Source organism: Martes martes (assembly GCF_963455335.1).
Source record: "Martes martes genome assembly, chromosome: 1".
In the NCBI taxonomy this organism is placed as follows: domain Eukaryota; kingdom Metazoa; phylum Chordata; class Mammalia; order Carnivora; family Mustelidae; genus Martes; species Martes martes.
In genome coordinates, this window is record NC_137888.1 from 207,455,411 (window position 1) to 207,468,505 (window position 13,095).

At 50.6% G+C, this 13,095-nt stretch overlaps 1 protein-coding gene across 1 annotated transcript; it reads left to right on the forward strand.

The window, feature by feature from the left end:
* Positions 1 to 8,651: 8,651 nt before the first annotated feature.
* Positions 8,652 to 13,065, forward strand: NDUFB7 (NADH:ubiquinone oxidoreductase subunit B7). Its single transcript, XM_080804141.1, has 3 exons — positions 8,652 to 8,914; positions 12,321 to 12,489; positions 12,870 to 13,065. The coding sequence occupies exons 1-3, from the start codon at positions 8,803 to 8,805 to the stop codon at positions 13,000 to 13,002; spliced, it is 414 nt and encodes a 137-aa protein (XP_080660267.1). The 5' UTR covers positions 8,652 to 8,802; the 3' UTR covers positions 13,003 to 13,065.
* Positions 13,066 to 13,095: the final 30 nt, after the last annotated feature.

The window sequence follows — 13,095 nt, forward strand, 5'->3', positions numbered from 1 at the left end:
TTTTCGCCACTAAGTTTGGGGTGATTTGTTTGATAGCCTAGATATTGGAAATCTGGCAAATCTGTTAGAAATTCTGGTTAGCTCTAGCTTCATGATATACCCAACATCTGAGCCAGGCTCACCTCCCAGTCTGACCTTCAGCAGCTTTCACTGGGATTACAACAATAGCCTCCACCTGGTCTGCCTGCTTCTGCCTTCTTCCACATAGCGGGACCCATCGAAGCAGACAGGTGGTCGCCAGAGGCTGGAGGAAGAGGAAGTTGGGTAGATGTTGGTTAAGGGGCATAAAGTTTCCGTTCTGTAAGATGAATAAATTCTGGAGGATTGGTGTACAAGGATGTGTACTGTGTACTCGAAATTCACTGTAAGGGTAGATCTTGAATCTTCTATGAAAGAAAGAAAGAGAGGAAGGAAGGAAGAAGAGGGAAAAGAAAGAAAGAACGAACGAACGATCCGGCAATGGATATGTTGACAGCCCTATTGTGGGGAATATTTCACAATGTACATGTTTATCAGGTCATCAGTTTGTACATTGTGAAATATTCCCCACACAAATTTCCTGGCCCCAGGAAATTGGAAACAGGAAACAGGAAACACCAGAAGCCCTGGAAGAAGCCACGTCCTTTCAGTGTCTGCCTCCATGGTCACCCTGCTTCTCCCTGTGTGTGCCTGTGTCTCAAGCCTCTCTCTCCTTTCTGTGAAGTTTTATCCCACAGTGGTGGCTTTGAAGATGGAGGAAGGGGCCACAAGCCAAGGAATGCATCTCTAGAGGCTTGAAAAGGCAAGAAAACAGGTTCTCCCACTAGATCCTCTGAGGGAATGTGGCCTTGCTGACGCCTGGTTTCAGCCCCATCAAACAATTTGAACTTCTGACCTCAAGAACTATCAAAGAGTCCATTACTGCTGTATAGCCACTAAATTTATGGTGATTTGTGATGGTAACCACAGGAAACTATTCCATACTGCAAGGGGCAAGACCCCAATTCCCCCTCTGAGGGGCTTTCCACTAAAAGTAAATCACAATCACAATTCATAATGGGCTGAGCAACATGGAAATAACCATCAAGACCGTATACACATTAGAATATTAGGCTGAGCTAATATTCTGTTCTGTTGTTCTGTTGCTCAGAACAAGAGCAACTTAAAATAGAATTTCTTGCCTCACAGATCAATATAAGCAACCCACAGTCTCCACAAGCGGAAAGTCTTCACCAGCACATGAGGAAGGAGAGTGACATAGCCCTTGTTGAGGTGGGGGGGGGGGGCGGGTGGCAACAGACCAGCCTCCCTCTGCAGAGAAAGCTCACCCCAGGGGCTGGGCTTTCCGCTGTTAACCCTGCATGACGTCACGTGCAGAACCTCCCCAGCCTGCCTGAGGTGTAGATGCAGCCGTTCCCATTCTACAGATGGAGAAATGGAGACATGTGAGAAAGAAGTAGCCTGTCTGCTGAACACACACAGGACCATCAGGCTCCAGATGAATAGGGGGGGGGGCGTTCAGAGGGGAGGGAGAGGACGGAGGTGGGGTTACACCAGCCAAGTAGACTGATAGCATCTCTGTCCATCGAGGGCGCCCCTTGAGGTGAGTGGGCCCAGGGCAAGGAAGTGCAGTGATGGCTGGATGGTCTCACTGTGAGGGGGTAATGACCACAGCCAAGGCCATCCTTCAGGACCTACCACACAGTAGGTACTCAGGAACTAGCAGAGCAATCCAGTCCCATCAACTAGATATAACATAAGGTCATGGGCCCAGACTGACCCCAGCTCTGCCCCATTCTTGTTGCGTGACCTCAGGGGAGTAGAACAACATCTCTGAACAAAGGTCGTCTGATATGTCCAATGGGGAGTGGGGATTCAGTTGTGCATTCATCCATTCAACAGATTGTATTGACAACCTACTATGTGTTAAGCTGTGTTCTAAGTAGCAGGGATACAGTGCTGAACAACAACAAAAAGCAAAACAAAACAAAAAAAATCCATTGCAATAAAAAGGAAAATCACAGAATGGAAATCTTACTAGGCATGTTCTCAGACTAGAACCAAATTAAATTAGAAATCACAGAATGACATCTGGAAAATCCACAGGTATTTGGAAATTAAATAACACCCACAGATCAAAGAGGAAGTCAAAAATTAAAAATATTTTTAATTGGGGGCTCCTGGCTGGCTCAGTCAGTTGAGCCTCTGACTCTTGATTTCAGTAAGGTCATGATCTCAGGGTCATGAGATACAGCCTCGTGTCAGGTTTCGTGCTGGGCAATGGAACCTGTTTAAGATTGTCTCTCTCCTTCACCCTCTGCCTCTTTCCCCCACTCATGTGCTCAATCTCTCTCTCTCTTTCTCTCTCTCTCTAAAAAACATATGTTTTTTAATTGAATGAAAGTGAAGGCGTACCATATCAAAATATGTGGGTGCAGCAAAAGTCATGTTAATGAGGAAATATAGGACACTACGTCCTTACGTTTAAGCAGGTGATCGAGTATATTTGAAAACTGCTAAGAGTCCTTTTGTTGTTGTTTTCAAGTAACACTCTTAGAAACATCTGTTTTTACATGTGTCTTTAGACAGTTCTCTACATTCATTAGAGAACTGCCTACACATCCATTCACTAACACAGTTCACAACTGACCAAATAGGGAACACTCATAAAAACACATCTTTTCAAAAAAAAAAAAAAAACCAACACAAAAAAATGCATTAAATGGCTTGTAGTGGATACAGTGGTGAAAAAAAAAAACCCACAAAACATATCTTTTCCCATGTGTCCTTAAATACATCTCTCCATGAATTACAAAATGGTCAGTACATGCATTGGCCGATGTGATGCTCCTTCTGTTCTCCCTGAACCGTTAACACTTCCAGAACCATCTTTTTCGCGTGTGTCTATAAACATTTCCTGACATGCATTACAGGATGTATGCCCAACTCATGCCCTGAAATAAGTCTGTGTTCAGAGACTAGATCTTAAAAATTCTCATCCCAAGGGGGAAAAAAAAACATTGTAACTCTGCGTGGATGTTAACGACACTTATTGTTAATTGCATATTTGCAATATAGATATGTGTGGAATCATTATGTTGTGCACCTGAAACTAATATAATGTCATATGTCGTTTACAGCTCAGTTTTTTAAAAAAGAAGGAAAAGGTGATCTAGAGAAGCCTGACAATTGAAATAGACGGGGGGTGCCTGGGTGGCTCAGTTGGTCAAGCATCTGTCTTCGGCTCAGGTAATGATCCCAGGGTCCTGGGATTGAGCTGTGTGTCTGGCTCATAGTGGGGAGCCTGCTTCTCCTTCTGCTCCTCCCCCCGCTCATGCACTCACTCTCTCTCTCTTTCATGCTCTCTTTCCCTCTCAAATAAATAAATAAAATCTTGAAAGGAAGGAAGGAAGGAAGGAAGGAAGGAAGGAAGGAAGGAAGGAAGGAAATAGACTGAAGAGGTGGAGGAAGGCCATGGATAATATGTGGATATCTGGAGGAAGGGCATTTCAGGCTGTGCAAAGGCCCTGAGGACAGCAAATTCCTGGTGTGTTTGAAAAACAGGAAATGTCTCCTCCATGAGACTTTCTAAAACAACCAGCCCATAAACTCCATTCATTATAATTCTCCTTAATGGTTATCACCATCTGCCATTCCATATATCTCATTTCTTTATCTTGTCTATTGCCTGTCTTCCCCCCCCCCCCATTAGCAGCTCAGCTCCACTGCCTGGCACACAGCAGGTGTCAAATGGGAGTTTGTGGAACGAATGAGTAACTGTCCAGCCTGCCAAGCTCTAACTAAGGCCACCCACAAGGCGAAGCCCCCCAGGCTCACTCATCCCTCCAACACCAACCAGCCAACCTCAATACAGGCAGCTGCCATCCCAAGACAGCTCCCAGGCTAGATTAGAGGCACTGTCCTGTCTGCCCTATAGGCAGATTAAGGCCTTCCCCAGGGGCTTTCTAGGTCTTCCTGACCTTGTTTTTTCCTCCTCCCCCCTGAACTGAATTACCCAGAGCTTCCGATCTCCCATCCAGCAGACCGTGGTAAAGCACAGATGCCACCCAGAATTTCCTTCTCCGCCCCCGGTCCCACTTGGGCCTCTGAGGTTGTTCTGCTCACAAAATGTTAACACGGCACCTGCCTGGGGGCAGCCCAGATGGGGCCAGAGAGGAGGGCGAGGGAAGGAGGAAGGACGGGTGGGGAAGTTGTGAGCAGCGAAGCAGGGTACGTGGGGGGTGTGGGCAGGGGACACCGGAAAGTCTCTTTATCAAATGATTGGTAGAGAAAAAAAAGGAAGGTTGAGTGGCACAGGTGACCAAGGCCCAGCCCCTTCCTCCACCCTGGCACAGACTGCCTGAAACCACCCTCACCCTAATATCATCTCCAGGTCCCAACTCTGAGTATGGACAGGCCAGCTGAGGCAATAGAGGGAGTCCAGGGACCTCAGGACAAAATGGGCCACATCCCGCCACCCACCCAGAATCATCCGTGGCTTGGACCCCTTCAGCTTCTACCAAAATGACTGGTCCCAGGAGTATCCTGCTGTCTTGGTTGCCCTTCATTAACCTGAAAAAAAAAAAAAGCCAGTTATTTCATAAGCAACATGAGTGTGTTTGGTAATAGCAGAGAATTGCAACCTACAATGAGCAGGTTGTGGTCAAACCATAGGCAAGTCCAGAGAACCAAGTTGAAAACCACCCCTTTATAAAGGAAAGAGGGAGTTGGGAGGGGCTGTTATGAACAAAACTCCACTGGAGGGGCACATGCACCCCAGTGTTTATAGCAGCGATGCCCACAATAGCCAAACTATAGAAAGAGCCCAGATGTCCATCGACAGATGAATGGATAAAGATGTGGTATATCTATACAATGAAATAGTATGTAGCCATCAAAAAATTGAAATCTTGCCATTTGCAACGACGTGGATAGAACTAGAGGGTATTGTAAAGCAATCAGAGAAAGACAATTATCATACGATCTCACTGATATGCAGAATATAAGAAACAAGACAGAAGATCATAGGGGAAGGGAGGGAAAAATGAAACAAGACAAAGCCAGAGAGGGAGACAAACCATAAGAGACTCTTAATCTCATGAAACAAACTATAGGTTGCTGGAGGGAAGGGGAGGGGGGATGGAGTAGCTGGGTGATGGACATTGGGGAGGGTATGTGTTGTGGTAAGTGCTATGTGTTGTGTAAGACTGATGAATCACAGACCTGTACCCCTGAAACAAATAATACATTATATGTCAATTTTTTAAAAAAGCCCACTGGAATGAAATGGGAGTTCCAAGTAGTAGTGGCTTCTCAGTGGCTGAGTTGTGACTGTGCTTCGCTGTCTGGGCTGTTGCCTCCACCCAGATGGGGTGGTAAATGCAAGATACCTCTTTTCCAGTATAGTCTGCAATTGACCAAGGATGGTAGGGCATGAGAACTCCCCCTGCTGGCCTCCCCACTTCATTTTATTCAGCCTCATACCTTTTCGTTAGAATGCAACCTGGGGGGCGCCTGGGTGGCTCAGTGGGTTGAAGCCTCTGCCTTCGGCTCGGGTCATGATCGCGGGGTCATGGATCGGGTCATGATCGCGGGGTCATGGCTCGGGTCATGATCGCGGGGTCATGGATCGAGCCCCGTATCGGGCTCTCTGCTCAGCGGGGAGCCTGCTTCCTCCTCTCTCTCTGCCTGCCTCTGTCTACTTGTGATCTCTCTGTCAAATAAATAAATAAAAATCTTAAAAAAATAAAAATAAAAAAAGAATGCAACCTGGACAAGAGTAATAACAGCAAGCATGTGTTGGGCGCCCACTATATGGCAGGCAATGAGTGCTTTTCATGCAACCACCTACCTGACTCCCCCAAACCACTTCATTTATTCATTTGTTGACTTGATAAGTGCTTACAGAGCACTCATTGCGAGCCAGCTCCGTTCTAGGTGCAGGAATACGACAGTGAAGAAGACAAAATTCCCTGCTCCATGGAGCTGACATTCAAAAGGAGAGACCAACAGTAAACAATATAATCCAAAGGGATCTCAGGTTAGATGGGACTAGTATTATTGATCCCATTTTACAGATGAGTAAACTGAGTTTCCCAAGGTCATGCAGAGAAAGCAAGCTGGGATCGTAATTTGCCCTCCCAGATCTCCTCCCAGCTCTGACCTCTGCGTAAGAGCTGAAGCACAGAGAAAGGCGGGGGAGTGGGGGGGAGGAGAGACAACCGGAACAAGGCAGGGCTGCCTGGTACAGCTGTGCAAATCATGCACTGCACAATTCCAGGAGTGTCATTCAGAAAGACTACAATGTGAATGCTGCCCCCTGGAGTCAGAAAGAGCACAAGAATCACAAATCTATGTCATGGTCTGGGGTCAGGTTCCAAGTAAGACCTGGAAAGAAAGTTTCATTCAACATTGGTCCATTCTCCATAGGGCGTTTTTTCCACTTAATACCTTATGGCCACTTCTCTGTATCAGCACATGAAAATCTAACTCAGCAATTCTCCGAAGGGTGAACCCCAGATCAGCAACATGACCACAACCTGGAACTTGTTAGAAATGCAGATTCTGGGGCACCTGGGTGGCTCAGTCTGTTGAGCATCTGCCTTCAGTGGAGGTCATGATCCCAGAGTCCTGGGATTGAGCCCCACATGGGGCTTCCTGCTTAGCAGGGCATCTGCTTCTCCCTCTCCCTCTGCCTACTGCTCCCCCTACCTCTGCTCTCTCGCTCTCTCGCTCTCTTGCTCTCTCTGTCAAATTAATAAATAAATAAAATCTTTTTTAAAAAAAGAAATGCAGGGGTGCCTGGGTGGCTCAGTGTGTTAAAGCCTCTGCCTTCGGCTCAGGTCATGATCCCAGGGTCCTGGGATCGAGCCCCGTGTCGGGCTCTCTGCTCCACAGGGAGCCTGCTTCCTCCTCTCTCTCTGCCTGCCTCTCTGCTTACTTGTGATTTCTGTCTGTCAAATAAATAAATAAAAATCTTAAAAAAAAAAAAAAAGAAAGAAATGCAGATTCTGGGGCCCTACCCCATACCTCCTGAGTCAGACACTTTCGGGCTGGGTCCAGTTTTTATTCCATATGAAATGGGGACCCAAGGGAGGGTTTTAGCCAAGGAATGACATGATCTAATTTCCTTTCTGACAGTTGCACCCAATCCCCCCAAGCACCCATTGAATGGTTTCTCTTTGTGTCCCCAGGCAGGTTTCCAGAGAGTAAAAAATTAACACACCATTTGTTACAGTTGAATATTGAGGCTAAGTAGTATCTGGCAGTACTAAACAACGTGCTATACTCTTAAATTTGCATATATGTAAGCCCTAATGTAACAAGTGTGAAAAGTAATATCAATTCTTTACAGTGGCAATTAGAGGGATAGTAGAATTGAGTCTTATTTTTACAAAAGTACCCAAAAGGACTTAAAAATTCAGCTTTAGGGGCCCAGGGGGAGGGGCCTCGGTTATTTGAGCATCTGTCTCCGACTCAGGTCATGATCCAGCGTTCCTAGGATCAAACCCCACGTAGGGCTCTCTCCTTGGAGAGAAGTCTGCTTCTCCCTCTCTCTCTGCCCCTCCCCATGCTTGTGCTCTCTTTTTCTCTCTCAGATAAATAAATAAAATCTTTAAAAATAAAATAAGGGACACCTGGGTAGCTCAGTTAAGCGTCTGCCTTCAGCTCTGGTCGTGATCCCAGGGTTCTGGGATGGAGACTGAATCAGGCTCCTTGCTCAGTGGGGCGGCTGCTTTTCCCTCTGCCTGTTGCTCCCCCTGCTTGTGCTCTTTTTCTCTAACAAATAAATAAATAAGTAAAATTGTTTAAAAGTAAATAAATAAGTAATAAAAATAAAATTAAAATTTCAGCTTTAAATCTTTTTTTATAACTTTGAGTATTTAAATTAATCAATTAAAACATTTATTTTGAATAATTGCATTTAAACTTTTGATGTTTGCTAATTATATCATCAATACTGCGCGGGAGTTTTTTTTAAGACAAATTCGAATGTTTTATTTTTTTGGTTATTATGTTTAATTAGCCAATATAGTACATCATTAATTTTTGATGTAGTGTTCAATGATTCACTAATTGAAATTTGAATGTTTTAAAAGAAAAACGGGTTTTTGGAAACACGCTATGAAAAACAATTTTCAGGCCACCTGGGTGGCTCACTTGTTAGACGTCTGCCTTCCGCTAGGGTCATGATCCCAGGGTGCTGGGATCAAGCCCCGTGTTGGGCTCCCTACTCCACCGTGAACCTGCTTCTCCCTCTCCCACTCCCCAGGCTTGTGTTTCCTCTCGCTCTCAGCCAAATAAATAAAATCTTTCAAAAAATAATAATAATAATTTTCGTTTGTGCCTAGGGAGGGTTGGGAAAAGGCCCCTGGTCGACCTCTTCCTCACGGCCCGCCCAGATTAAACAACCTGAGGGTTTTGAAGGGGCGGAGGGGTGGGAGGTTGGGGGAACCGGGTGGTGGGTATTAGGGAGGGCACGGATTGCATGGAGCACTGGGTGTGGTGCAAAAACAATTAATACTGTTACGCTGAAAAGAAATAAAAAATTAAAAAAAAAAAAAAAAAAAAGATTGTCTCCAGAAGCCGGAAGACCCTTTCTGGAGTCCACCTGATCTCTCCAGGGCACTGCGGCGCCTGTGCGGTCTCCGCCTGACCGCCAGGAGGCGCCAGAGAGAACGGAAGTCTTCCTGAGCCGTTCGTCTCCCTGATCCCGGCCGCAGCCTGTGCGACCCGGAAGCTGTGGCTGGCAAAGGGGTAGTGCTTCCGGGTAGGAGCGAGGTGACCCCCCGGCTGCTGCGGGAATCTGCGGCGACTGCAGCCATGGGGGCGCATCTGGTCCGGCGCTATGTGACCGATTCATCGGGGGAGCCCGATCCCCAGCGGATGCCCACCTTCCCCCCCGACTACGGCTTCCCGGGGCGCAAGGAGCGCGGTGAGGCCTAGTGCGCAGCCGCGGCCGGCGGGAGTGGGACGCGGACGCCCAGAACTCCCGAATCGCGGGGTCCCCAGGGTTGGGCTCGGGTTCCCGGCTGTGTGTCTGGGCTCAGCCCCGGCAGCGCGGCCCGGAAGAGTCTAGAGGACTCGCGTGAGCCTGGCTGAGTATGGAGGCATCCCAAGCAGAAGTCACAGTTGGAGCAAAAAGCCCGGGGGCGAGAGTGGCAGTCTGGGGCCGAGAGGCGGTCGGAGCCGGTCTTGGTCCTGGAGACAGTGGGGAGCCAAGGCAGGGTGTATCACGGAAGGGACCTGTCCGCTGTAACTCTGTCCAGTTGGTATTGCTGTTCAGGGCATACACAAAAACAAGGGCCTCCTCACGCCGCACATGTCCTACTCGTTGCTCTTTTTATGTAGTATTATCACAAGCATATCGAGAGGCAGCCTGGCCAAGTCTCAAGTTGGGCACCGTCCATACAGCAGACACTGCCTAGAGGGAACTCCAGCCCTGTGGGAAAGACAGCGGAACCGGGCATATCTCGGGGGGCGGCACCTGGGGTATCAAGGCAGGCTTCCAGGAGGCGGTGGCTGGAAGCGACATCTCAGAGGGATACGTAGGAGTTGGCCAGATAAAATACAAGGAGAGGGGAGAGTCCGTGTTTCTAAGCGGAGGGACATGACCAGACTTGCTTAGTCAAAAGATGCTGGCTGCTGCGTGGGGAGCGACAGGGAGACCTCTAAGCCAGTGGTGTGCAGAGAGAACGTTAGGAGGTGGTGGACTCCTCCAGTGTCCCAAATCCTGATGGTCCGTCAGTCCCACGTGAACCTGCATCCAGTCAGTCCCCCAACTCCTTATCATGTGAATCCTTTGCCCATAATGGCACAGGCCCCTGCGCCTCTTTCTTGGTTGGCTAAACTAAAACTGGGCTTAGACTGGGCTTTCCTTGGCATCTATCCCTGTGCAGTCGAACATCACAGGAGAAGAACACCCAACCTGGCTGACTGCTCTCCCCATGCCTCCCCTTGGTGACTCTCACACTGCTGGTTTTCCTGCTACCTTCTCTGGCACTTGGCTCATTCTGGTGCCTTCCTAAACCCCATACTTTCTCTCTCAGAATTCAAGCACCTCCCTCCAGCTAGTCACTTATATCTCTTATTAAGAAAATACAAGCAACCAAAAGAGCTCAGCTTCCCTGCATCCCTGCGACCTGGCCTTCTCTCTTGTTCCTCCAGATTATCTGCTCATGCACTAGCCAGGCGTGCGCCGCCCCCCCCCCCCACTCCAGACGAACCCTTTGTGCCACCTGTCACATCCCCTTGCCTGTTGTCTGCCCCAACCCTTCTCCTTGTGCAACACTGGTTTTCCCATCATCATGCAAACACACTTATTAACACCGTTTCAAAAATCCCTCCAGCTGAATCCCCACCCTTCACAGAAGGGGCTCCTTTCCAGCTTCCCATGCAGCCCCCACTCTGTCTGTATCCCTGAACCGGTTGTCAGTTCTCTGTTCTAACCCGCTGCAGCTGGCATCCAAGTTGATCGCTACCACTTCCTGGAAACCCCTCTTCACCTGGTGCCCAGGCCCCCGCATGCCCACACACCTCACTGATGGGCCCTCAGGATTCCTCCCCATGTCCCTGCCTTATAAATGGTGAGGTGCCTTGCTGCTTGGGCCTTCCATCTCCACTCACGCCCACCCAGCCCTGGGGGTCTCTGCCAGTCCCTGGTGCCTTGTGATGCTCCCAGTTTTTTATCTCCAGCTGGGCCTGGACCCTCAACTCCAGATTCGTGGGCATCTCCCACTCAGCAGGTCCAAAACAATTCCTGACTTCCCCACCAAGCTTGCCCCTGGCTCTAGCTCCAGCCACATGCTTATGTGGGGGGCCGAGATCCCTGGGGCATCCTGAACCTCTTCTCACCTCAGGGCCTTTCAACCTGCTCTCCCACCACTGGGAATGCCCTTCCCCCAGGTATGACTCACTTCCTCACCTTCAGATGCCTTTCTAAGGGACGCCTGCATCTAAGGGGTGACCCACACCCCAACACTGCCCCTCTCTTCCTTGCTTTACTTTTCTCCCTAATACTGAGCATTGCCAGACATTCTGTGATAAGCTGGTTCCACCTCATTGTTGTGTCTGCCTCCGAGGGCAGGCACCCTTGTCTGGCATGTTCCCTGCTGTATCTCCAACACCTAGCACACAGTAGGTGCTATGTGACTCCTGGCTGACGCCAGAGACCCCACTGCTGCTGGTGCCACACTGCTGTGCAAGCCAGCAGGGGGCTGCAGGTGGATACCCAGGCCTGGGGCTCAGATGAGGTTGGCGGGACCAAGTTGTGGCTCATCCACCTGTGGAGTGGGATCGAGCCACGGATGAGAATGAACAGAGAGCTCCTAGCAAGGACCGCTGGAAGCCACCATTTAATGATTGGGCAGCCAGAGAGTGGTCCCAGGGAGCAGTGGGGAAAAGAACATTCGAGAAAGAAGCAGGCAGGAAGTTGAGGAAGCATGGAGTCCTGGCATCTCGGGAGGCGCTGGTGAAAGCCGTGTGTGGGCAGCGTGGAGGCTGGAAGAGCATGGGTGCAGGGGCTGGAGATGAGGCCCGGTTGGGGGAGAGAAAAATGGGACTGGAAAGCAGAGGGGAAGGAAGCCAGCCAGGGGAAGATGCAAATCACCGTGGACACCTTTTGGGGCTGATGCGGAGGCACCTGGACCAAGAAGATGTCGAGGGGAGTAGGGCTGGCCTTGAGGATGCAGGATGCCTGGGTCCAGGGCCCCATGTTGGGCTGAAGAGAGTGGGGCATAGGCTGGGGTAGGTGTCCAGTCCTACCAGCCCCATTCAGCCTTGTAAGGGTGATTTCACCCCGTCGGATGTGCCCGGCGGCCACGGCACCAGGACCAGGAGCCAGTTCAGCTCCTCTGAGGCATGGGCCCAAGTGCTTCACATGTATTCGCACACTGTTGACTCTGGAGCTGGGGACATGACTCCACTTTTTAGCAGAGGAGGTGGAGGCTGCCGGCAGGGCAGGTCCGGCCGGGATGCAGGTGCCCCAGGCAGCGCTGGGGTGTGGCCCTCGGGGGACGACACATTGAGAGAAGGTGGTTTCCGAGCACCGGCTCTGCAGGGTGGAGCTGTCTGGAGAGTGAGCCTGGGGGAAGGAGCCCCAGGAAAGGGGACGCAAGGATCCAGTACAGATGCGGAGGCACCCTGGGGTGATGGGGAGGGACCCTTTCCGTGTCTGTGCCTCAGCATCCGGAGTGGTCTTTGCGCACATTAGAAAGGACACTGCCAGAGGGTGGCTGTACTGCAGGCACCACATGCCAGTGGGGGCTCCCAGGAGTCTGGTGTGAGGGTGGGGGACGGGTCTTGGGCAGTTTGAGCCCAGCAAGCCTGCCCACTCCTTGCAGAGATGGTGGCCACCCAACAGCAGATGAACGACGCACAGCTGGTGCTGCAGCAGCGGGACTACTGCGCCCACTACCTCATCCGGCTGCTCAAGTGCAAGCGTGACAGCTTCCCCAATTTCCTGGCCTGCAAGCACGAGCAGCACGACTGGGAATACTGCGAGCATCTCGAGTGAGCCCCAGACCCGCCCCCAGCAGGACACTGCCCCACAGACAAGACAGCCAGCTGGCTCCGAGGTTCCGGCCAGGCCCCAGCTTGGTTCAGAGGAATCTCTAGGGGCCTGCAGGAGGGCTGGATGGCTCTGAGACCCCTGGAGGAATGGCCAGGCCAGGTTCCAGGTTGGAGGCCCAGCTTCAGCCCTGGGCTCACTGGTGTCAGCTAGGCAGCTCCGGCCCAGGCACACCCCATGCTTAAGCCAGGCACACAGGTCTTTCCCAACTCAGAGGCTTCCCAGAAAGCTGTGGGGCACCTACTCCTGTCCCTTCGGCTCCCCTGGGCGTGGGAGGGCCTGGCTGGGGAGCCTGACTGCTGTTCACGTGCTCTGCTTGCAGCTACGTGATGCGCATGAAGGAGTATGAGCGGGAACGTCGACTGCTCCAGCGGAAGAAGCGGCGGGAGCGGAGGGAGGCAGATGTGGCCCGAGGCCAGGGGTCCGGTGAGGTGGCCCCTGAGGTCGCCCTGTAGTGGGTCTGCCCCCACCCTGTGGACAAGTTGATAAATAAAAGCCTCCAGGCCCCTCAGCTGGAACCGCGCCTCCTTCTGTGGTGTGGTCCCAAA